Here is a 25,656-nt window from a genome sequence, read left to right as displayed (position 1 = left end):
ATAAGTAAACTTAAAAAGAAAAGAAAGAAAAAAGAAAGACCCATTCTGGAATTCATATGGAATTTCAAAGGACTCTAAATAGCCCAAACAATTTTTAAAAAGAATATACTTGGAGAACTTACACTTCCCAATTTCAAAACTTACTACAAAGCTACAGTTATCAAAACAGTGTGGTACTGTTATAAGGACAAACAGAGATCAATGAAATAGAGAACCAAAAAATAAATCCTCACATATAGGTCAGGGTATTTTCAATAAGGGTACCAAGATTTTTCAAGGGAAAAAGAGTCTTTTCAACAAATGGTCATAGAAAAATGAATATCCAACTGCAAAAAAATGAAGTAGGACCTTTACCTAACACCATATACCAAAATTATCTCAAAATGGATCAAAGACCTATATGTAAGTGCTAAAACTATGAAACTCTTACAATAAAACACAGGGAAACGCTTCATGCATTGGATTTGGCAATGATCCCTTGGCTGTAATATCAAAGGCATAGTCAACAACAAAAATAGACAAATTGGACTTCATCAAAATGAAAAACTCTTCTGCATCAAAGAACACTATCAATAAAGTAAAAAGGCACCCCCATAGAATGGGAGAAAATATTTGCAAATCACATATCTGATAAAAGAGTAATATTCAGAATATGTATATATCAATGTTCATAGCAGCATGATTCTCAATAGCCAAAAGGTAGAAACAACAGTTGTCTACCAACAAATCAAGAGATAAACAAATGTGGTCTATACGCACCAACAGAATATTATTCATCCATAAAAAAGAATGAAGATGTTGATTATATCTCAATTAAAAAATTGTTTTTAATTTGTAAAAAAAGAATGAAGTTTGGATACATGCTAGGACATGAATGGATTGTGAAAACACTATGGTAAGTGAAAGAAGTCAGACAAGAAAGGACAAATATTGTATGATTTCACTTATATGGGGTACCTAGAACAGGCAAAATCACAGTGACAGAATATAGATTAGAGGTCATCAAGGGTTGGAGGGAGGGGACAATGAGAGTTACTTAATGGACAGAATTTCTGTTTGGGGTAATGAACAAATTTTGGAAATAGAGAGTGGTGATGGTTGCACTACAGTGTATGTAATTAACGCACTGAATTTTACAGTTAAAAACGGTTTAAGGGAACCTGGGTCGCTCAATTGGAAGAGTGTGCGCCTCTAGATCTTGGGGTCATTAGTCCAAGTCCCATGTTGGGTGTACAGATCCCTTAAATAAATAAACTTAAAATTAAAAAAAAATTTTTTTTAATGTTTATTTATTTTTGAGATTTTTGTAACTAAGTTTTTGTGTGTATACCTGATTATTATTGTTTTTTAATGTTTACTTACTTTTGAGAGAGAGAGCAGGGGAGGGGGAGAGAGAGAGAGGGAGACAGAATCCCCAGCAGGCTCTACACTGTTAGCACAGAGCCCAACACAAAGCTTGAACCCACAAACTGTGAGATCATGACCTGAGCCAAAATCAAGAGTCAGTCGCTCAATCAACTGAGACACCTAGGCGCCCCATTTTTAATGATTTAAATAGCAAATTTTGTTCCAACATACATAACAAAATATATTTACCGCAACTCTGTAAAAAATTAGCAATATGTAAAAAGCATTGAATTATACACTTTAAATGGTTAACTGCATGATGTATGAATTATGAATTATATCTGAACAAATCTGTTTTAAAAAAAGAAACTAGGGGCGCCTGGGTGGCGCAGTCGGTTAAGCATCCGACTTCAGCCAGGTCACGATCTCGCGGTCTGTGAGTTCGAGCCCCGCGTTGGGCTCTGGGATGATGGCTCAGAGCCTGGAGCCTGTTTCCGATTCTGTGTCTCCCTCTCTCTCTGCCCCTCCCTCGTTCATGCTCTGTCTCTCTCTGTCCCAAAAATAAATAAACGTTGAAAAAAAAAAATTAAAAAAAAAAAAAAAACTAACATTTAGTAACCACTTTCTGCACACGAGGCACTGTTCTAATAGCATTACATAAACCTCACAAAAACCTCATTTCACATATGAAGTCAGGTAATTCACAATTTGAAGTAAGGTAATTTATCCAATGTCACTGGGTTAGTGAAGGAGTCAGGGATTCAAACCCTATCAGATTCCAGAGCTCCTCTAGTCATTCGCTCTGCTATTCTGAGTCCCATAGTGTGATAGGAGGGTTATAAAATACATTCAACGGATGCCCATTAACTAAGTGAATGAGATGAAGAAGGTATTGTGGGAGTGTAACAGAAAAATTAATTCTAAGCTCTTGGTATATACAACTAAAAAAAAAAAAATCCATCAAGGAATGATTTATGATCTTTAAAATTTCAGAACTTTCTAGGGCACCTGGGAGGCTCAGTTGCTTAAGCATCTGACTTCGGCTCAGGTCATGATCTTATGATTCTGAAGTTCAAGCCCCACATGTAGCTCTGTGCTAAAGGCTCGGGATGCTCTCTCCCTCTCTCTCTGCCCCTCCCTGACCGGCACTTTCTCTCACTCAAAATAAATAAACTTAAAAAAAATTTTTTTTCCAGAACTTTCTGATAGTTTCAATCTTTTTTTTTATTAATGTTTTTTGTTTATTTTTAAGAGAGACAGAGAGTGAGTGGGAAAGCTCAGTAGAGAAAGAGAGGGAGACACAGAATCTTAAGCAGGCTCCAGTCTCTGAGCTGTCAGCACAGGGCCGGACGGGGCCCAAACCCATGAACTGGGAGATCATGACCTGAGCTCAAGTCTGCCAGGTAACCGACTGAGCCACCCAGGCTCCCCGCTGATAGTTTCAAATCTTAATACAACCCCGAATCAGATGAGTAACAGCAGTTTATACATTTAAACATTGGCAGAAGAGTATAACCTTGCTCAAGTACCCACAATAAAAGAGTTCATTTAGTAACACACACTCACCTCCCCCACCCAGGCCTTGACAAGTCTCCTCTGAAAGGCTTCAAGAACCTAGGATCCTAAAGGCAACAAAAATAAACCCAAGTCTGGTAAGAGAATTCTATAAAGAAGGGTGTTACAGATGTCCAGACCTAGTACCTATCCTATAGGTTAAGTACCTAGTTAGGTGCTAATTAAATGAGACAAGGTTCAGGTCCAACTTGTCTGTTTCACCTAACATGCCATTAGTTACTTTAGACATTGCCAGTCCTACCGTCACCCATCATTAGTTCTTCAGAGCTCTCTCTACAATCCTCACAAGTTTGCTGATGTTGACATTATTAAACTATTCACACTGGTGGCATTACTCAACAGGAAGTTGAAAACTAACAAACCTAGGGCACAATCCAGAGTTCAGAAAATGAGCCAGGTGACCAGGCACATCAGAGTCTACTGAACTCCTTCACTTAGATCCAGCAACTGTGACCTTCACAAGCAAACCTGAAATATGTAAAAAATACAATTACCCTTAAAGTTTATGTACCTTACAAAACAAGGCCTTTTCTATTTATTAAAAAATGCACCCCTAGAGTTGAATCCAGTAGCACATCAATAATAAAGTTAGAAGAAAAACAGAATTACAACGCCAAAAGGACTCTGAAGAGTAAATACTAAGAAACATCCCTCCTCCCACATTCTCCCAACGGGCGCAGAACCCACCAGACCACTCCCCCCCGCCACCAAGTTCTACCACCGCGCGTGCCGGGCTCCGAGATCTCTTGCCCTGTGGTCGGGCTGAGCCCACCCACCCGTGTCTGGCCAGGTCTAAAACGGGGCTACGTGCTAGGCACAAGAAGGCCTCCTTCTCGAGCGATGCCTTAGAACTGGATCAGGTTCCCGCAAAAGCAGGAAAACAGGCGGAAGAAAGGGCCCGCCTGAGGCTCCGCAGACCAGAAGCACCAAACCGTAACCACGCGCTAGCCCGGGACCCCGCAGCTAACAGCCCCGAGGCTAGACCGGTAATTCTACGGCCGCCGCCGGGCCCCGCCCCGGGCCCGCGACCGTTCCGGGGCGTTCCTCCCGAGGGCGGCGCCTCCCTCACCACACCGCCACTTGGCTCTCTTCCTCCCAAGCGAGGCCGCGGCCGCCGCGCGACACCGAAGCCACAGCTTCCAGGCCGCGAGGACCCGCGACTTCCATAGCGGCTTGGCAGGCCGGCTCCTTCCCCGCAGGGTCCGGCACGCCCTCTCTACCGCCCCAGGCCCTTACCGAGGCAGCGCGGCCTCCGCGGCCCGCTCCTCCTAATCCTCAGCCGCCGCCACCGACCCTGCGTCGCGGAGACCGGAACTTCCTCCGCGCCGGGCCGCTGCTCCACAAAGGCGCCGCGCTGCCGCTTTCAGCGCTCGGCCCGCCGGGAGATGGAGTACAGCTGCAGGTTGCGCCGACTCCACTCCCGCCGTGCCCCGCGCGTGGGGGGGGGGGGGGGGGGGGGGCGGGGCTGCCTACGGGAGCGAAGCGTGAGGGCACGCCGCTCGCCGTCGTCCAATGGGAGGGCGCTCTTGCCCAGGTCTGCGGGGTCTGCAGGGGATTGTGGTTTAGGCCCTGACTGGTCTTCGGGCGCTGTTTCTGGAGTAGAGCAAGGCGCGCATTCCCCTGTTGATTTGGCGTCCGCGAGGTTTGTTCTTCTCTGCCCCAGGGGCGTGGGTAAGGCCCTAGTCCGCCTGGTTCGAGGCCGCCGTATTTTCCGTCGTTGTGAAGGCAGTAGAAGGGAAACTTCTCCGGTCGAAGCTTTCCGGGAAAGTGACTGGTGGCCCACCCAAACGCCTAACTCCTGACCCCCTCAGTCCAGGGGTTTAGCCCTTTTTGCCCAAGACCCGAGGATAGGTGCAAGAGAAGCCCTTGAATTAGAGGCTCGTCCCCTTTTCTTCTAATGGATTTCCAAGGTAGGCATTCTTCAGGTATTTCAGGCAAATACCATGTGTTAAAGGTTCAGTAGTCCTACTTATGAGGGAAATTCCACCCAGCTTCCCCAGGGCCTTTCTAGATCTCAGGCAATAAATCCAGCCAAGAGTGACTTGTGCGAGGTCTCAGAACTGGAAAGTTCTCTGCAAATCTCCCAATCTAGCAGGAAAGCTTTCAGTTTGCAGCTCATTTCCAGAATCTCCTTACAGCTAATGTTCAAACGGCAAGCTCTAAGCTTCCAGGTGGATTGTCTACACTGTTGATATGCTTTCTGGTTACCGGCACCTGGTGTCTCTATCAGTGGACCTTTAAAAAAGGTAACCTGATTGTATAGCCCAAATCCAACATCATGGTGTCAAAGAAATCTGCCAGAAAAGCCAATAAAGCGTTCTAAAATAAAGCAATCTTTATCTGCAGTGAAAGGAGGTTGTTGGGTTAAGCAGTCTTAAAAATTACCTTTCCTCTTTTCAGGCATCTTGTCCGGAAGTCATTCCTTCATTCAAGAACTGTATGAAGGGGCTGTGTGGGACAGGCACTGCATCAGGTGCTGGTGATCCAGGAACAAACAAAGCTGATAAAATTTGCTGCCCAAATGGAGATGGGTGTGGGGTAATTATTGGAGATGGACAACAAATTAAACAAGATATGCACTCTTTGTGAAATGAGTTTGGTTTCTGTAAGGAGGGAGATGGAAAGCCATTGGAAGGCTCTAAATAGAATAATATAACTTGGCATCCATGTTTAAATGATCCCTCTGGCTGCTATGTGGAAATAGGCCAAAGGTAGGAAGGGCAGAAGCAGTGTAGCTGGTTAGGAGTGTTGCAATAATGCAGCCACAGAAGGATGGTACTTGTACCTGTGTGGCCACAGTGGAAACAGGAGACATGGACTGGGATGAGGGCAGAGAGGGAAGAATGTGGGAGAAGCAGTTTGGGTAGGAAGAACAAGAGCTCAGTTTGGGGTAGGTTGAGTTTTTGATGCCTCACATTCAAGTGAAACGTGGAATTGACAGTTGGATACATCAGTCTGGAATTCAGGGTCAAAGGTCAGGGTTAGAGCTACAGATCTGGGAGGTATCAGCATATTGTTGGTGTTGGTGTCTGCAGCCATAGGCTTGAATGAAATGACCAAGGGAATGAGGGAGGGAGTGTAGACAGAATAGAGTTCCAGCCCTGAGCCCTGGGGCACACCAACACAGGTTACAAGGAAGAGGAGGAACTGCTACACGGAACTGTGGGTACTTTGACTTTACCTTCCAAACTGGACCATTGTTGGTGGGTCTCTCTCTTTATTGTCTGGAGAGGTAAGCCATATTAAGGCTAATTATTCCTGCCTTCTACCCAATTTCATTGGGTAATAATAATTGCCACTCTTTATCAAACTATAGGGCTGGCACTTTATTATCTCACTTAGTTTTCACAATAACCAGATGAGAAAACCGCTTTTATAGGTAAGGAAACCAAAGACCTGTTAAAGTAAGGACAGTAATTGCCACAGCTGGAAAGTAGAGGGTGGGGCGATTCCAACCCCAGTCTTATTCCAAGGTTTTTGCTCCTGACTATTTTCCCCTTTTCCTTAAGGTGATTATTGAGGGTTTTCAGAGAAAGCATCTGGAATTTTCTTTTTTTAAACTTACAAGGGCTCATTGTATTAGTAAGGTTTTTGCCCGCCCCTCCCCCCGGCCTAATAACAGGAAGTATGAGCTATTTAGAAGAGCTGATCTGAGCAGCATCCTCACCTGGAATGGGGAATACAAGGCCTAGTCAGGGAGGTGCGCCCACTTTCAAGCCCCTAAATGCTCACAGGGGAGGACCCAGCAGAGAGAAAGACCATGTCCTGTATGTTGTTCCTTGTTGCCTTGGTCTCATTTGGGGCCATGGCTCCTGGCATGGAAAGTAGGGTTTGATCAAATGTTAAAATGAGAGACAGGAACCAGGAGAGACACAGATGATACAAGACCACAGATGAAATGTTCCAGCAGAGCAAAAAAACCATCTGCCTTACCAGGACCTGCAAAGTAATAAAGGCAGGAAGGAAAACTTCAGACTTTCCAGGAAGGGACTGAGTGTTCTCATTATTAGCTCAGAGTATTTCACATTAGATATCTTGTACTTGTAGGAGGGGAAAGTGCTGAAAGGGTCATTAAGGGATTTTCCCCTAGTCACACAAGTAAGATAGCAACAGGGCAGGGAACAGATCCCAGCCTCCGGGCACAATTAGGCATTTTCACTTTAGCAGCACCTCAAGTTCTGAAATGTCCCCTAAAACTATGAAAGAAAAGAGATCTGGGGAAGAACAAGAGGTTTTATTTTACCATTGCTCCAGTCCCCACTAGTCCTTGCTGCTACTGTTATGGAGAGGACATGCTGAGTCCATGAAAATCATGCACCCAGACAAAATAGAAAGCTGAGGTTTAGAGGAGCCCCAGACCTAGAGGGTGACAGAAGGTGCAGGGTAGTGTGTGGTTTATGGCAACGCCCAAGGTTTGAAGCATTGTCCTGCAGGGCAGCAGAGCCATCGTGGGACTGGCATTTGTTATTATTCCAAAAGACTAAGATTTATTTCTTGGTAATTCTATAAGCAAAAAGGTGACATATTGGAAAGGATTGTCCCAATATTCAAATATAAGTCAGTAAGTGGATTAAAAAAGAGTTTGGAATGATAACCTTAAAATGTTTTACTAAGTAGCCACAATGGTTTGCTCTGTGAGTGTCCTAGGCACAAGGCTTAGCCAGAATCACATGGATGTAATCACTTGCTTGGCTAAGTAGATGCAATACAGTTGGCCCCTGAACAGCCTAAGGGTTGGGGCACCAATTCCACTCCCACCCCCTACCTGTGGAGTTGAAAATCCACGTAAAACTTTGGACTCCCCCAAAACTTAACTACTTAATGGTGAGGACCATGAGAGGTCAGTCACTTTTTACTGTGATAAGCAATTTACCAGAGACTAACTGCTCACAAGGAGATGATTAGCATCGCATGGGGTTTTAAGTGGATACTAGCAACACAAGCTCATCACAAAAGCAGCAGGAGTTGGCTAACTAATTATCACAGTAGAACAGTATGTTCTATAGTAAATTGTATGCAGTTAAGATTTAATACTACATCTTTATTCTTGTTTACATTTCTGACTGCAAATGGCACCACGTACATACAGTCTGTAAGTATTTGTGTGGGAGGGAGTTAATAAATTTTGACTTTTTATAATTTGTATATTTTTTATGGTAATAAATGGCAAGATGGATTAGTATGTATATATATTTTATGCATTCATGACATACCTAACTTCTTAATTTTTTTATACTTCTAGGCCACATGGTTCATTTGCAAGTTTTTTCGAATTGTCACAAATCCCCCCAAAATTTTCCAATATACTTATTGAAAAACGTCTGCATATAAATGGATTTGCATATAATAAAACACCTGTTGTTCAAGGGTCAGCTATACTTCCGAATGACAGTGGCGCTGTCTGGTGGAGCTGATGTTTTTGAAAGCAAGAGTGAGACTCTAGAAAAAACCCTGAGATCACCCTACAGACTATTGAAGAGACTGGGTAGGTATGTTAGGAAACTTTAAATCTGTCTTCTATGAAGATCAATTCTATGGAGGACAGTTTCTAGTTAATGGGATATAGCCAGGATACTTCTGCACCAATGAGAGAATATGACATCTTCTTGGCTTTAACTCTCTTTCTTTAAATTAAATTAAAAAATTTTTAAAGTAGACTCTACACGCAATGTGGGGCTTGAACTCACAACCCTGAGATCAAGAGTCGCATGTTCTACCAGCTAAGGCAGCAAGGCACCCCATGGCTTGAACTCTTACAAGTTCACACAATTTGTTCTCACAACTCATCACAACTAATGTGATGGGATTCATGACAGCCAAGCTGTATAAATGATATTTGTTCTAAGTGAGGGAGCCTGAACTCCTGAGGTAGTGAGGACTGAAAATACTGAGTGACCAGTGATGACCTGGAGAGATTCCTCTTTCCTCTTCCACTCTCCTTTCCAGGGGGAATAGATAGTGAAGGAACTGGACATTTTCTCACATTTTCTTAACCTAAAAGGGAGGAGAAGTCTTCCCTTAAATTATATGCGAGGGTCTCAGCTCTGTGCAAAGCCATCTCCAGTAAAAGGCTACAGCTTTGTCACCATTTCAGTCATAGACCACTGTTGTGGAGGTAGGCTCCAGGTGACAGCCATCTGAGACCACAAGAGAAGCTCAGGGCAGAGCTTTCCCAATTCCAGTGTAGGGCTGAGATGGAGACAGGATACTGCATTGGGGTGCTCCAAGCAGCAGAGAGAATCAAAGGAGTGATTTCAGACTTTTTCCTTCATCCTAAAACTATTGGGGAAATTAACCAGAAAAGCTATAAAGTGATTTCTCTTCAGAGAAAACATGAGCAGTATTTTTGTTAATCTCTGATTTTACTTCCTTAAACTGATCTTTAAGAATAAAATTGTTTTGGGGTGCCTGGGTGGCTCAGTCGGTTGAGCCTCCAACTTCAGCTCTTCATGACCTCACAGTTTGTGGGTTCGAGCCCCACATCGAGCTCTGTGCTGACAGCTCAGAGCCTGGAGCCTGCTTCAGATTGTGTCTCCCTCTTTCTCTGCTCCTCCCCCATTCATGCTCTGTTTCTGTCTCTCAAAAATAAATTTAAAGAAGTTAAAAAAAAAAAGAATAAAATTGTTGGGGGGGGGGGCACCTGGGTGCCTCAGTCAGTTAAGCAACTGACTCTTGACGTCGGCTCAGGTCATGATCTCACGGTTCCTGATTTCAAGGTGTGGAGCCTGCTTGGGATTCTGCCTCCCTCTCTCTCTGCCCCTCCCCAGCTTGCTCTCTCAAAATAAATAAAAATAAACTTAAAAAAAAATTGTTTGGAAAAGCTTTATGTTTTCCTGTCGTTTGTATTGTTTTGTGTCTAGGACATTACAAATGCCCATAGCAATCGTTCCGTGCCCTGGCACATCACCTGGGAAGCTTTTAAAAAGATACCAATGCCTGAGTCCCATCCCAGTTCAATTAAATCGAATTCTCTGGGAGTAATCAAAATCTCTAAGCATTAGTGATTTTTTAAATTTCCCCAGGTCATTCTATGTGCAAAGCTGAGAACTGTTTTAGAGCCTCATACTGATAATATTAAAACGTGGCTAAAAGGACGTCTTCAGCAACAATTGGTGTGCCTACATCCTTTGCAACCAGCGTAGCTAGTCACTAATAACATTTATCCAGTTCCCAAACTTGCACTGCCCTTCCAAATCAATAGAGGAAACAATCCCAAAGTGTCTTATTCTGCCTTGAAATAAACCTCTAGATGGCCAGGGCGGACGGGCCAGGGAGTCTGGGCCTACGGCCCACCCTGGCCTTTGGGCTCCAAGGAGGCATTTGGGCCAGGCCCGACGCTGGAGAAGGTGGTTCCGGATGAGACAAATCCTGCTCCGGGTGACGCCCCGCCCTCGACTTTGCCGGGACCGGGCGCCCAGCCCCGCCTCAGAGTGCCGCAGGCAGCGGTGAGCGCCGACTACATTTCCCACAATGCACCCCGGGGCGGGTAGGGCCAGAGGCAGAGCGGCTGGAGTCAGGCCTCCGCCACGAGAGGCCGGAGAGGGCTGTCTTCCTGGGTCGGCTGCTGGGCGAGGGGCGGTGGGAGGGGCGGTGGCCTGCGCTGTGGCCATGTCTGCGTCCGCAGGGGTCCGAGGGTCTGACCTGCGCCCTCCGGCCGGACTCGGCCGGACACCCGTGCCCTCCTGGGGGTCCGGCAGAGAGCAGTGACCGGCAGTCTCTGTGCGTCCTGGGCCCCCCCGGAGAAACAGGTGAGTACGACTGCCAACCCACGTGGCCAGGGGGTACCGAGAAACTGGAGAGCTGTCATCCTTGGAGCCAGGGGCTTGAAGACTGGGGGCCCCTGCCACCTACGCTTCACTTGCGATAGGAGGATTTAGTCTCTTTGGGGTGCCTTAGCCGGTTGTCCCCCAGCTGAAGAATACAAAAGGCGAAGACCAGAACCCTTCCTTTGGCTGGGAGAGCAAAGTCCTGTAGGAGGCAGTGGCCTGGTAGGACCCGCCCTCAAGGCACACATATTCCGCTCCCCCCTTCCCCCTCCCCCGGGCAGAATCCTTTCAAAGATCTGCAGAGGTGACTGTGGGGTGAGCGGCAACTCCTGGAAGTGTCCTGGGGCTTTGGACTTTGCTCTCAAGGGTGCCTGGCTCAGATAACCTGTCTGCCTGTACTGGGTGAGCCACCGTTTCTGGGTTCCAGTTTGCTGGGGGAGGGTGAGCAGCCTTTGTCAGAGAGGGGAGTGGCCACCAGCAGTGACAAGTACCAGGCGATGCTCACGGAGTAGGCATCCTGCTGAACCAGCTACAGCATAGCCTCACCAGGGCCCTGTCTGCCAGAGACCCGTGCATTCTGGCACCACCCTCCCAGATAGCCCACTCCAAAAGGGTCAGGGCAGGATGGAGCACTATCCAAGCAGGAAGAGGGAGCAACAGTGGTAGGAGTCAGTAGGGAGGGGCTCTTAAAGGTTCTGCCTGCTCCAGGGTGGGCACCTGAGGGAGGGAAGCACACAAGAAGGGCTGATTGAGACAACCTGTTTGGAGACATTGCTTGTAGGCACAGCAGAGCACATCTAGGGAAAGTAGCATGCCCTGGGGGCTTCTAGAGAGGCTGCCTGAGAAGGGACCCTGAGGGCACATATGGGACTGGTTCCAAGAGACCTCTCTCACTTAACTGCTTCAGGCCCAGCCTCCCAGGAGCTTCTGTCATGAAGGTTTATGGCTCCAGTGGGGGCTAGGGTGGGGTTTGCTGCCTAGTTTCCAGAGTAAGTGTCTAGAGAACTGTTTGCTTCATCAGGACTTCTGGCTGGATCCCCCAATTGGCCTTGGAGATGTTGAGATGCTACATGATGTCAGGTAGCTGGGGAACTATTGTGAAGGAAGCGTCCACTAGCCCCAGCCAGCTGACCCTGCCCTCATTCCATATAGTTACCATGCTGAGTACCACTCAGCCATACTGGGTTCAGTCACCTGAGTCCACAAGGGATCGGTGGGTAGTGGGCCCCCAGGACCTTGGGTAAGTTGCCGTAGACCATGTTTGGGTCTTTGACCAGAGGTACAAGGCCACAGAGCAGGGGCATGTGGCAGACCAAGGATTCAACTTGGGAGAAACTTCCAGGAGCAGCAGAGAACCAATGGTCTGTTCCTGCAATGTCAGGCCCAACGAATAGCCAGTAAGCCTGGAGGAACCCCCAGCCCAAGGCACACAGACATCTCTTTGGCTGGACATCACAGGTGGGTCACTTCAGGCCATGAAGTACCTGGCTTCATGAGGTCATAATCATGTTTGCTCAGGGTGAGCCAACTTTCAAAGGACTGATTTACATGGCAGAGACCACTTTTTGTGTGTAAGTGCAGCTACATAGGTTTGAATGCTAAGTAAAAATAATCATGATATATTAATGGCAGTAGCCATTAAGTGTGCAAGTGCTTACTGTGTGCCAGGGTAAACAAATTACATGAACATCTCATTTAATCCTTCCACAACCCAGTGAATTGGTATTATCATTATCCCCACTTTATAGATGAGAAAACTAAGACTTATGGAACCAAACCAGGTCCATCCAAGTCCCTCTGATTCTAGGACCATTGTTCTTGAACACTTGACTACTACCAAAAACAAGTCTTCTCCACAGGCAGGGGTCTCCAGAGACTGCATTATAACTGGATATTCTTTGAGGATCTTTCACCTTTTCCCTTCCAAAGTTATTTATCTGGCAGATGTTGATTAAACTCCTCCTGCATGTGGAGCTGACATACTGAAACTTGAAATGCTTCATAGAAAAATGAAGCAGGGCAAGACAGGGAAGATCAGGGATATTGTAGGAAGGCCTCTCTGATAGGTAACACTTGAGCAGTAACCGGAAGGAAGTGAGAGAGTAGGTCATGTCAATATCTAGCCCCATCAGTGGAATAGGTGAATGAGGGACAAAGTGAAAAGCAGAGAGACGTGGTCTGTGCAGAAAGTTCAGCAAGGGCAAAATTCTGAAATGCAGAAGTACTTAGGATTCACATTTATATTATCCTAAAGGAAAGCCATGAGGTCAGTGTGGCTGGGCTGAGGTGAAGGGAGCAGGGGAAAGGGAAGGAGATCAAGTCAAAGAAATAAAAGGAAGGGGTAGAGTGGGGCTTTGTGTGCTGTTCTGAGGAAATTGGCTGTCTCACTGAATGAGTGAGAACCATTATAGAGTTTTGAGCAGGGGAATTACACGGCCTGACTTCCTTTTTCAAGAGGATCTCTTTGAGTCCTGTGGGAGGGATATATTGCGCAAGGACAAAGGTAGATGTGGGGAGACTGGTTAAAAGGCTGGTGCATCACTCCCCTAGAGAGGTAATGGTGGCCTGGACCAATGTGGTAGTGGTGGTGGTGGTGGTGATGAGCAGTGGTCAGATTCTGGATATGGGCTTTTCCCATTTAACATTAGTAATCTGTTCCACAAAAGTTGGACATTATCTGGAATCACTAACTGAGTATCTGTTTCCCATTATTTCACATATCTTTTTATTATCTATTTATTTATTTATTTAATTTTGAGAGAGAGAGAACATGAGTGGGGAAGGGGCAAAGAAAGGGAGAGAGAGAATTCTGCCAGCACAGACCCTGACATGGGGCTCAAACACACGAAACCATGAGATCATGCATGACCTGAGTTGAAACAAAGAGTCGGGCATTAACTGACTAAGCCACCCAGGTGCCCCTCTTTCCACTATTTAAAATTTTTTAAAATGTTTTTATTTTTGAGAGAGAGAGAGAGAGAGAGAGTGTGTGAGCAGGGGGAGGGGCAGAGAGAGAGAGGGAGACACAGAATCTGAAGCCGGCTCCAGGCTCCGAGTTGTCAGCACAGAGCCTGACGCAGGGCCTAAACCCACAAACCATGAGATCATGATCTAAGCTGAAGTCGGACACCCAACCAACTGAGCCACCCAGGCGCCTCCCCCCACCATTATTTTAAATGGGAAAAAGTATAATGCTTCCCTCATCGACCACAAACCCCCAATTTTCTAAAATGGTACTAAAACACAGGAAAATATATACCTAATACATGCCCAGTAGGTTATAGCGTTAGGATACAAAATGCTGAAAAACATACCCTCCTGACCACCAGAGTTTGCTGCTTTGATGCAGTATCATGGCCTCTTTCAGTACCTTCAACAGCCATGATGCAAGTAAGCCCGTTTTGTTGCCACTTAGTGAGTGATGTTCTATCCAACTTGGAATGTAATTTGAGGACTTAAATGTACATCACTTGTTTAAAATATAGATCAAGTTTTGATGAAGTAAATAGCATTTTTCTATATAAACATAGGCCAAAACAATACAAGTTTGTTGTATTAGTTATTTATTGCAGTGTAACAAATTACTCCAAAACTTAGCAGCTTAAAACAACAATAAATATTTATTATCTCATGCAGTTCCTTTGGCATTTGGGAGAAATCTGGGAGCAGTTTAGCTGGATGGTCCAGGCTCAGTTTCTCTTGTGAGGTTGAAGTCATCTGAAGGCTTGACAGGGGCTAGAAGATTACTCACATGACTGGCACATTTGGTACTGGCTATTTGCATGTCTCAAAGTTTGCTGAGGTTCTCTCTGTAGACAGCTGCTCGAGTGTCCTCACAACATGGCTGATGGCTCCAACTAGGGTGATCCAAGACGGCAAGGCAGAAGCCACAGTATCTTTTATGACCTAGCCTCAGAAATCACATGTTGTCATTTTCACGTTATCCTATTGGTTACATAACTGCTCAGTGTGGGAGGGGGAGTACACAAAGGCATATACATAAGTTGAGGATCATTGGGGACTGGCTTGAAGGCTGGCTACCACAGTTGGGTATTAAAAACCAAGAGGAATTCTATAGGGAAAATATTAACTAGAGAGACATTTTGCTGGGTATTCAGAAGTACAGGTGACAGGATTTGCTAGTGGTTCGATATATGGGGTGTGAGGAAAAGAGATGACTCCAAGATTTGCTGAAAATCATTGTCTTTCACTGAGATGGAGAAAACTCTGGGAGGAATACGTTTTTAAGAGGACAATCAGGAACTCAGTTTTGGACATAGAACTTTGAGATACTGTAAGACATGAAGTAGACAGTTAAATGTGTGTGACTCTAGAAGTCAGAAGAGACATTGAGGCTAGAAATAAAAGTTGGAATCACAATGTATCACTAATCACTAATGTATCAATGGAGTTGAGACTGGGGGCACCTGGGTGGCTTAGTCGGTTAAGCATCCAACTCTTGATATTGGCTCAAGTCGTAATCTCACAGTCATGAGTTTGAGCCCCACATTGGGCTCTGCACTGGTAGTGTGGAGCCTGCTTGGGATTCTCACTCTCTCTGTCTCTCTGTCTCTCTGCATCTTTTCCCCTCTAAAAATAAACATTAAAAAATTAAAAACAAAAACAAAAACAAAAACATGAGACTGAATGAGATCACCAGTGGTTTGAATGAAGACAGAAAAGAGATCCAAGGGCTGAAATCTGGGTCCCCTAACTGTAAGAGGAACTGCATAAAGGACTTAGCAGGCATGGTCTATGAGGTAGGAGGAGAACCAAGAAAGGAGAGTGGTGTACCAGAAGCCAAGAAGAAAAAGTGTTTTAAGAGAGGAAATCACCAAGTGTGTATCCATTACTGCTACTGAGTGAGGTGAGGATCCTGAGGTCAACTAACAACCTTGATGAGAGCAGTGTTGCTGGAATGATGGAGGCGCAAGTCTAGTTGGAGTGGCTTCAAGAATGAATGGGAAAGGGGCACCTTGCTGGCTCAGTCAGTAGAGCATGCATCTCTTGATTTTGGAGTTGTGAGTTCGAGCTCTACATTGGGTGTAGAGCTTACCTAAAAATAAAATCTTAAAAAAAAACCCAAGTGAGTGAAGTGGAGAGGCTGCGGCAGATGTATTTCTTGATTACCAGATACCTGTGAGCTCCCCACACTTCCCAGTCCCTCTGGCCATGTGACTACTTCTGGCCAATCTGGGCTTTGAAGTATTTAAGAGCTGGTACATGACCTTCCAGCCCTGTCTTCCACTGCCCAGTGATGTGGAAAAGGCATGTATTCCAGATGGCAGAGCTATGGGATGCTAGTAACCTGGATTCCTGAATCAATGCTTGGAAGAGAGCTGAATTACTACCAGATCCAAGGTAAATTTTGTGTAAGCAAAAAATAAGCCTTTATGTGTGAAGCCTCTACCATTTTGACATTCATTTGTTACACAGCATAGCCTAGCCTACTAATTATATTCCAAGTATTATTTACTGTTTTGAGGTCTGTTTTATAAAGGGCAGCAAAAAAATGGGGTGGAACCTAGAGGGGAATGTAGAGTTAAGGGGGTGGGGGGTTGTTTTAACTCTTTAATTGAAATAAAACAAACATGAAGTTCACAAATCATAAGTACAGCTCAGTGAATTATAACGAGTGAACACACCCAAAGTAAGGTGGTGTTTTTTTTAATTTTTTTTTTTTAACATTTATTCATCTTTGAGAGAGAGAGAGAGAGACAGAGCGTGAGTGGGGGAGGAGCTGAGAGAGAGGGAGACACAGAATCCAAAGCAGGCTCCAGGCTCTGAGCTGTCAGCACAGAGCCCGATGTGGGACTCAAACTCACTGACTGTGAGATCAGGACCTGAGCCGAAGTCAGACGCTTAACCGACTGAGCCACCCAGGTGCCCCGGAAGGTGTTTTGAAAATGGAGGAAGCATCAGCATATTGGTGCTGGATGGGGGAGAAGGGGAAACCAATGATCTGGGAGAGAGAGGGACAGCTGCTGAAGCCATGTGCTTGTGCTTGTGCTTGTGCGGGTGAAAGGGACTGCAGTGGGGGCGTTTGCTCCCAGTGGAGCAAGGACAGCTCATCTTCAGTGAGAAGAAGGAAAGCAGAGCCTGGCAGGTGAGCGAGGTGGTGGTGGGAATCTTGGAAGTTCTCTTTTGCTGACTTCTGTTTCCTCGGTGAGATCATGGATCATGCTGAGTGAGCGTGGGAGAAGGAAGTGATGGAAGTTTGAGAAGAGAGGTGTGAATTTATTGACTAAGGGAGCAGGAAAGTGAGTCTCCATAGAAATATAGTAATTTGAAGCAATGGTTCTGGACCTACTTCCCGGAAAGAAACACATAGCAATCCAGGTCTCCGTCCAGGGAGCCACGTCCAGAAACCTTGGCCACAACCCTGGGACTGTCAGTAGCAGCTTTCTCTCTGCCTGGACACAGACTCATCTCTCTGGAGTCACTCCATCTTCACATAGCAGTGCAGACCCCACTCTCACTTTCAGGTTAGCTTGTGAAATAATGCTCTATGAGGTTCTCATGTAGCCTGTGTCTTCCTGCTGAAGACCTAGGCATGCCCTAGTTACTGTAGCACCCACTGCCCCAGCCTCTATGGTGTTACAGTGCTTGTTTTGGCCTGTCTGGGATTACTCCTCTTGGTCTCAGTCTCTGTCTCTGAGCGGACCTTTCTGAACAACCTAGCTGTTGAGGGCAAGTAGCCTTTTAGTTACTCTGGCCCTCTGTCAGACAAGGTGGCCCATGCCTTGGTCCTCTGGGCTCTGACTCATGCTAGGATCCATCACTCTTGACGGTCCTAATGGATGGGATTAGTGGCCTAGAAAATCCCCAGAGGTCGATGTTCTCCCAGATGATCTTTTTTTGGTCCTACTCTAAGTGGGGTGACGCTGTTGGCCAATGGTGCCCAACCTTCACTTGTTCTGTGATGCTCCAGGTTCAGTGCACGAGTGGCTACCAGGCTTCCCTGTCTGTTTTGCCCGTTGAACTTCTGCAAAAGATGCATTTGAAAAAGGATTCCATAGCTTAGAACAAAGATGACCAAAAAACAAAAACAAAAACAAAAAAACAATAAAAAGAGCTTGAAAGTCAGTTCTTTGGGTGCATACAGGAGCTGCCTGGTAGGAGCTCTGGTGGGATGAGGATAAGGAGTCTGAGAGGGTGTTCTTGGACATGGACAACCTGGGACCACACAAATGAGAGTGATGGGGATGCTCTCTCTTTGAGGTCACTCTTCATGAACATTTTTGAGCACCTACTTCATGCTAGGCTCGGGGAAGAGTCATTTGCCCAAGGTTGTGGAGCTACTGAGAAACAAGGCCTCAGTTATTTCCTATGACTCTGTCCTAGAAGGGCAGGGACAGTGTCTACTTTGCTCACACTAACACCAGTCCCTCCCAGGCCCCTGGCCTGCCCGCATGGCCTCTTCATGAGTCTCTGACTAGTCTTTGCAGTCCTTCTCGCCTGTCTACCCAGATTTCTCTTCATGAAAGGATCAGTGCCTCAATGGAACCCCTCCCCTATGAATGTATTTTGCTTGCCAAATGAAGGCTCCTTCAGCCTGCCATTCAGAGGCCCTTAGGGGTGACTCCAGGTGAGCCATCCAACTTTGTTATCCTTGCCATCCACTCATCGCCACCTCCACCTGGCTCTGAGGCTGCAGAAGGACTGGGAGATGAAACTGAGTCTGTCCTGGCATTCAGATGGGCACTGAGAACTTTTATGTCTATAGTTGTACAGCTGTATAGTTGTAAGGCAAGCCCTGGTGCCAAATTCAGAAAGTACAAAAGTGTACTCAGAAAAAAGCAAGCCTAAAGACAAGCTTGTTTGCTCTTTCTTTGCAAATGCCTAAGTATTCAGAAAGAACTATTGGTCAATTCAGTTTTGAATGAGGAAGTGTTTGTGGTAGGATGTGCAGTGAAAGATACCAGGATACAGATTGTTTCAATTGCCAGCTCCCAAAGCTTCCACCCTGTTGTGACATTGGGCAGGCATTTACTCTTTCAGCCTCAGTCCCTTTATCTGTAGAGCCAGCCTGAGACAGGAGCACCTGCCACAGAGTGTAGTGATCAGGCTTAGATAACTGTGTCCACTTATACTTCCTAGCACTACCTTGGTGCTCAGTAAGTGTTAGCTGCTGTTATCAGTTTGTTAAAAAAAAAAAAAATTCCATTTTATGTGCATTCAAAAAAAAAAAAAAAAACTGGAAAGAAATACACCAAAATGTGAACAGTGAAAGATCCTGAATGGTGGGGAAATGGTGACATTTCTTTCTTTATCCTTTTTTATTTTCCAAGTTTTCTACAATGAATAGGTACAATGAATTTTTCCTTTTCTACTTAGAAAAAGAACAACATACTTCATTTTTTACAGGGGAATACTCAGAACCCATTTCCCAGAGGTTTGAGCTAACTGGGTCCTGGTGCTTTCCTGTACTAACTAACCACTGTTACTGTACTAGCAGTGACCCCTGCCAACAGCAGCTCCCTCTTTACCCTCGATGATGTCTTTGTTTGCCCACAGGAGAGCCCAAGGGATGGCTGCTGACATGCAGAGGAAGAGGAGCAGCGAATGCCCCGATGGCACCCTGGCTCCTTCTGATGGGCAGAGTATGGAGAGAGCTGAGAGCCCCACACCAGGACTGGCTCAGGGAATGGAGCCAGGTACGGGCAGGGTGTGCAGCTCCAGGCAGCTGACAGCGAGAGCAGCCTCCAGGGCAACTGGGATTCCCACCAAGTCTTTCACTCCCACTCATTCATGCACTCGTTCAGTCACTCGTGGGCTACTTGTTAGGTGCTGGGGATACCGCAGGAAACGGGCTCGGTCTGTGTCCAGCCTTCCTCTCCACTTCATGTTGGGCTACTCACCCCTGTGCTGTCTGGCTGCCAGCATGGGTTCTCCTCCCGTTCCCTGGGTCTACATTGCGCCTTCCTGACTCCTTTTCCCTCCTTCAGCTCTCAGCTTAAATGTCACCTCTGCACGAGTTAGGCCTGCCTGCTCTGACCATGCTCTGTACAGGACAGTAGTTATTTTGTAATTTTATTTGTTTATGTATATATTGCCCATCTCTTGTCCACAAAATTGTGAGCTCTTTGAGCACAGAGTGGTTGTATCCCAAATGCCTAGTACGGTACCAAACTCATCATAGGGACTCAAAATACATCTGTTGAATTATTCTGTAAAAGAAAAAAAAAAAATCAGTAGAGAAAGACTGACATGTCCCCTGCCTTAGGGGAGCCATAGGCTAGTGGGGTCATTACAGTGGAGTGGGTTAGGAACTATGGCCTGAACTGGGTCAGGGAGACTTCTCACAGGGATAGAGAGTCACTGAACAAATGTATTCCAGGCACAGGGCAAGGTGCTCGGCACACAGCAGTGAACAACCACCTTGCTGCCCCTCAGGAGGAACCCCACTGTAGTTGGGGAGGAGGATAATAACTGACAAGTGGCACAAGAGAAATCAAAGAGAGAGATATGATAGAGTGCCCAGGCTCAGAGGTCAGGTGAGGAGGTAACTTATGTCTTTGCTGAGAGCTGAAGTGTGACAAGGAGCTGACCATGCGAAGAGGTGGGAGTGCATTCCAGGCAGAGGGAACAGTAGGTACAGAGGCCCTGAGGTAGGTGAGGGCATGTTGAGGGTGTCCAAAGAGCAGGTGGATGAAGGTCAGTGTGACTGGAATGGGTAAGGGCTGTGAGATGAGATTGAGAGAAGCAAGTAGAAGCAAGTCATTCCCGCAGCCATGAGGGGTTTGGGTTTTATTCCCAGTGTGATGGGAGGAAACTGGTGGGCTGTAAGCCGCAGGGAGGCATAACTTGTAGTAGGCAGTAGCAGGAGAGAACAGTGGCTTGTCTCTGCAGTAAAGCTAGAGTGCCACATTACGCATCTTGCTGGTAAGGTGGTCTGCCAGTGGCTATTGCTCTAAGCACCAGTGCTTTTGGCTGGCAGGTGCTGGGCAGGAGGGTGCCATGTTCGTCCATGCCCGTTCCTATGAGGACCTGACTGAATCGGAGGATGGGGCAGCTTCTGGGGACAGCCCCAAGGAGGGTGTTGGGGGTCCTCCACCACTGCCTGCAGACATGCGACAGATCAGCCAGGACTTCAGCGAGCTGAGCACCCAACTGACGGGTGTGGCCCGAGACCTGCAGGAGGAGATGCTGCCAGGAAGCTCTGAGGATTGGCCAGAGCCTTCAGGGGCAGCTGGGCGGCCAGCCACAGAACCCCCCAGGGAGGGCACAGGCGAGGGGGATGAGGAGGAGGCTGCCGAGGCATGGCGACTGCACCAGAAGCACGTCTTTGTGCTGAGCGAGGCGGGGAAGCCTGTGTACTCCCGCTATGGGTCAGAGGAGGCACTTTCCAGCACCATGGGTGTCATGGTGGCCCTGGTGTCCTTCCTGGAGGCAGACAAGAACGCCATTCGTTCTATCCACGCAGGTGAGCCACCTGAAAAGGGGGGCAGGGAGGGCTCCCCTGACCAGGGTTAATTCATAGTCCCCGAGGGACTAGAGGGCTGGGATGTGCTGTGTGACCAAGGGCAGCCCCTCCACCTCACTGGGCTTCAATATTGTCATCTGAACACAGCAACAATGACTGCCTTACGGGGTATTGTGAGGGCCAAAGGTGGCTCTGACATGGGCTTTGCCCTTGGAGAGAACTAGAAGTCCCAGGCCCTGAGCCCCACCCAGCTCTTGACATTTAACACAAGAATGTTTTTTTTTTTCAATTGCTCACTGCATTTTGGCTGGTGCCACTCTGTGAAGCAAGTGGCAGGGACAGCCTGGAATCCTCAGGGAAAGGGAACCGTGGGCTGCTGTTTTTATCTTCATCATCCTTAAGCCCCTACTGTGTGCAGAGATCTGAGGGAGGGTGGAGAGGATGTAGAAAGCGACAAGCTGTGTAGGAAGCTGGGGCTCCGAGGGAGCTGGGCAAGGCCAATCCCGGAGGGCTCCCTGGAGAAGCTGACATCCCCTCCCTCCACCTTCAGATGGCTACAAGGTAGTATTCGTGCGCCGGAGCCCACTGGTGTTGGTGGCAGTGGCGCGCACGCGGCAATCGGCGCAGGAACTGGCGCAGGAGCTGCTCTACATCTACTACCAGATCCTGAGCCTTCTTACCGGTGCCCAGCTGAGCCACATCTTCCAGCAGAAGCAGAACTACGACCTGCGGCGCCTCCTCTCGGGCTCGGAGCGCATCACCGACAACCTGCTGCAGCTCATGGCGCGAGACCCCAGCTTCCTCATGGGGGCAGCGCGCTGCTTGCCCCTGGCTGCGGCCGTGCGCGACGCGGTGAGTGCCAGCCTGCAGCAGGCGCGAGCGCGCAGCCTTGTCTTCTCCATCCTGCTGGCACGCAACCAGCTGGTGGCGCTCGTGCGCCGCAAGGACCAATTCCTGCACCCTATCGACCTGCACCTGCTCTTCAATCTCATAAGTTCCTCTTCATCCTTCCGTGAGGGAGAAGCCTGGACGCCTGTGTGCCTACCCAAATTTAATGCAGCCGGCTTCTTCCATGCACACATCTCTTACCTGGAGCCTGACACCGACCTCTGCTTGTTGCTCGTCTCCACCGACCGGGAGGACTTCTTTGCAGTCTCTGACTGCCGCCGCCGCTTTCAGGAGCGCCTGCGGAAGCGTGGAGCCCACCTGGCGCTGCGAGAGGCACTGCGCACGCCCTACTACAGTGTTGCCCAAGTGGGCATCCCGGACCTGCGCCACTTCCTCTATAAATCAAAGAGCTCGGGACTCTTCACCAGGTGAGGGAGGACCTTGGGAGCACAACTTGAGGGAGACAGGGGTGAGGGAGGGGAGGCGGTTGGCCCTCAGCCCTGATGCAGTCCTGGAGCTGATGACCCGTCTGTGAATGGACTGACATGTTGGGTCTGTTTTACTCTGACATCAGGGACCCAGACTCCCTATCACTCCACCCCCTATGGGCATGTACCTCTCTACTTTGTTACCCACAAAGCCTTGAAATGCCCAGTACACCCAGGGAAGGAAGTTGGAACAGAGGTCTCCTGGATCTCCTGCCCTGGAGCAGGTCTGCCTTAGGGGTCATTTTGGTCCCATCTAGGATGCAGAATTCCTCCTCCAACAGAGGGGCTGTGGCCAGATGTGGCATCTTCTGTCCTCCCATAACCCCTTCTTGGGTTCCCAGATCACTTTTCCTCCACTTCAGACCTGTCACTTTGTTTCGGACACCTAAACTCAGATTGGCCTCTCCAAGGGAAGTCACCAAAGATGCCATGAACTTGGGGGAGGGGGGAAGAACAGGGCTCCATTCTGGGTGGGCCAGCCCTGTCCTGGGGAGTCTTCTGTGGTAGGGAGGCCATGCCCTGTCCTGGGAAAACATTTGGAGGGTAAGACACATGTCAGAATCTCCCTGGCTAGGAAGAGTTGTTTTTAGATCTCCAGAGAAGGCAATGAAAGTTATTTCTTTGCCAACCCACTCCCCCATCTCCAGCCCTGAGATTGAGGCCCCGTACACCAGTGAAGAGGAGCAGGAGCGGCTACTGGGCCTCTACCAATACCTGCACAGCCGGGCCCACAATGCCTCCCGCCCACTCAAGACCATCTACTACACGGGCCCCAATGAGAACCTCCTGGCCTGGGTAAGGCAGCCCTGGGATGGGCTCAGCTTCATCGGGATCCCGGGCAGGGGCCACACGAGATGTCTAACCTCGATGACTACCCTGTGCCCCCTCCTCCAGGTGACAGGTGCCTTTGAGCTCTACATGTGCTACAGCCCCCTGGGGACCAAGGCATCTGCTGTCAGTGCCATCCATAAGCTGATGCGCTGGATCCGCAAAGAAGAAGATCGCCTCTTCATCCTCACACCCCTCACCTACTGATGGGAATGTGTGTGGGTTCAGCCCTCTTAGGCACCCTGGGCAACGGAAGCTATGGGAGCCTCCACATGGGCTGGCCTCTCTTGCCCAGGCAGCAAGCAGGCAGGGACTGTGGGTTGGTGCGTGCATTAAAGTACTCTGGAGAAGACACTCATTGGGCCTTGTCACTGGTCCCTTCACTCATGCATTCTCACTCCTACAGATACTGGATCCTCCTTAGTCCTTACCTGTGTTTCCCCATGTCCTGGAGCACAAGCACTTAGAATCGAACCTTGGGCTGGGTCTCTTCATTCAGCTAAAGTCTTGCCATACATAAAACGTTCTCTAGCATTCCACTGGCCTTGCCCCCCACAGCCCCACCCCAATACTCAGTCTGAGTCCCTGGTGCCTCCTAGAAGGGCACAGCCCCTCTCTCTCACTCCTAGGAGGGGCCCCCAGCTTTGTGCCCCAAAGGACCACTCATATACCCTGGGAGCTGTGGCTCTGCTTAAAGGGCTGCTGTAGGTCAGCAGTGACAAGGCTGAGTAAGAGAAGGACAGCCAACTAGGGAGAGTCTGAGGCTTGGTACAGGTGGGTAAGATCCCTTGGTGAGGTGGTCTGGTTTTCAGCACAGAAAAATTCAGAGACCAGCCTCAGTGTATGTAGCCCTAGACCTCTGGGGAAATTATCCCAGCTTGGTCTTCCTCATGAAGGGCTATTCACCTCGGCATCTGTGCTTTTGGCCAGTGCATTCCTCAGAACGTCCCCAGGAGTGAGCTGGAGGGCCTGCAGGAAGAGCCAGCTGACTTCTGGGGCAGGGGTGGACCCTGCCCTAGGAAGGGCAGATGCTGCTAGGCACACCGGGCCCTCTTCCGCCACCCTGGCATTTTCCAGCCCACAGGGGTCACTGTGGACATCTCAGGAGGCTCAGCAGTGAAGGCCCAGACCCCTCCACTCTGTCCTGAGACCCTCTTTGGACAGAGCCCAAGGCACAGTACAGAAAGCCTCTATCTTGCTGCTGGGGGGCTTTCCCAGTTCTGCCACAGCTTAACCATCTCATTGGCTAGGAGAGCAAAAGACCTAGGAAATGTTTATGGGAGAAAAGTGTCCACTGAATGTGGTCTTCAGACTGTAGAGTAAGTCACCCTTATGCAGTCTCTGAGAGCTGGGCTAAGATACTCTGCCACTAAAACCAATCCATGTTGGAAAATATATTTGGTGGGTAGCATAGGGTACACTGGAATGGTTCTACTTACTGTCCCAGGAAATGGGATAGCCCCTGCCCTTGGCCCTATCCTGGATCATATTAGAATGGATATGGCAGCAAACCACCTGCCTAGACCCCAAGGTGCGTGGGGAACAGCCACAGGCTTGGCGGTGCTGCTCGCCCTGCACATGTGCCCTGGGTCTCTTTTCTGCCTGTTCCTGCTGCTGTTTCTCCCCTTGATCCTGGCCAGTGCACCAAATCACTGCCTCTGGGGCCAGGGTGATGCCAGGCCAGCAGTCCATGGCTGCTATTGGCATTCCTCTGGTCAGTGGTCAGCCCCTAGATACTCCTGTTGGCTACTGTGATTCTTGTAGGACTCTCAGCACCTCTGCAGTTTAGCACCTATTCTGGGTAGGTGTGGAAATGGGTGGTCACAATTAGGTGAGTGTGTGTACCTAGGACAGTAGGCACCTGGAGTGTGGGCTTATCTGTCTGGGGATCAAGGAAGGAATAACAGGCCAAACAGGGAAGGTGTTCCTAGTGGAGGAACCAGCATGTGCAAAGCGAAGGACCTGGTAAAGAGCCTGGTATTACTGGTTTAAGTGAAGCTGGAGGAGTTTTCAAGGCCTAGGTTTCTTGAACTCCAGGTAAAAGTCTGGCAGTGGGGAGCCATTGAATTTGTTTTAAAGCTGCAGAGTGATATGGTCATATTGTAGTTAGAGACTGCTGCCACTCAGATGATCTCTTTGGGTTGGAGAAAAAGGCTGACATTAGTTCTCGTTTTTGTTTTTGTTTTGGAGTAGTGTTCAGAGGGATGTGAGAGCCAAAAAGGGAAAAGAGGGCACTCCTTCAAGGTGATAGATACTGGGGCAGTTGGGCAGGTCCTAAACCAAATATAGGCCAGGCCTTGTGAGTTCAGCTTGGAGGGAGCACTTATACTTAACACTC

At 48.1% G+C, this 25,656-nt stretch overlaps 2 protein-coding genes and 1 long non-coding RNA gene across 7 annotated transcripts in view; 2 read left to right on the top strand and 1 right to left on the bottom strand.

Annotated features, from left to right (window-relative positions):
* RBM6 (RNA binding motif protein 6) overlaps window positions 1-4,353 on the bottom strand; it is a 105,854-nt gene extending 101,501 nt beyond the window's left edge. For 2 of the 4 annotated variants that reach the window (XM_043590440.1, XM_043590442.1), the window contains exon 1: window positions 4,159-4,308. The gene's annotated coding sequence lies outside the window, so the exon portion shown is untranslated. Of the gene's footprint in view, window positions 1-3,284; window positions 3,391-4,158 lie in introns of all 4 variants that reach the window. The other 2 variants (XM_043590441.1, XM_043590443.1) reach the window with 2 other exon arrangements.
* Window positions 4,354-4,391: 38 nt separating this feature from the next.
* Window positions 4,392-5,513, top strand: LOC122488733. Its single transcript, XR_006298674.1, has 2 exons — window positions 4,392-4,564; window positions 5,323-5,513. It is a non-coding gene; the product is annotated as an uncharacterized LOC122488733 (long non-coding RNA).
* A 4,876-nt stretch (window positions 5,514-10,389) lies between these two features.
* Window positions 10,390-23,676, top strand: MON1A (MON1 homolog A, secretory trafficking associated). 2 transcript variants are annotated; one of them, XM_043590438.1, is made up of 6 exons: window positions 10,390-10,670; window positions 19,206-19,345; window positions 20,629-21,114; window positions 21,665-22,430; window positions 23,138-23,285; window positions 23,385-23,676. In XM_043590438.1, exons 2-6 carry the CDS (start codon window positions 19,219-19,221, stop codon window positions 23,523-23,525), a joined length of 1,668 nt encoding a protein of 555 aa, XP_043446373.1. In that variant the 5' UTR covers window positions 10,390-10,670; window positions 19,206-19,218; the 3' UTR covers window positions 23,526-23,676. The 2 variants fall into 2 exon arrangements, with proteins under 2 accessions (XP_043446373.1, XP_043446374.1); XM_043590439.1 differs by lacking the exon at window positions 20,629-21,114 and having other exon boundaries at window positions 10,397-10,670.
* Window positions 23,677-25,656: the final 1,980 nt, after the last annotated feature.

This window comes from Prionailurus bengalensis, chromosome A2, assembly GCF_016509475.1.
Source record: "Prionailurus bengalensis isolate Pbe53 chromosome A2, Fcat_Pben_1.1_paternal_pri, whole genome shotgun sequence".
Taxonomy (NCBI): Eukaryota; Metazoa; Chordata; class Mammalia; order Carnivora; family Felidae; genus Prionailurus; species Prionailurus bengalensis.
Note: the sequence above shows the minus strand (reverse complement) of the source record. Positions and strands in the feature narration are given on the sequence as shown.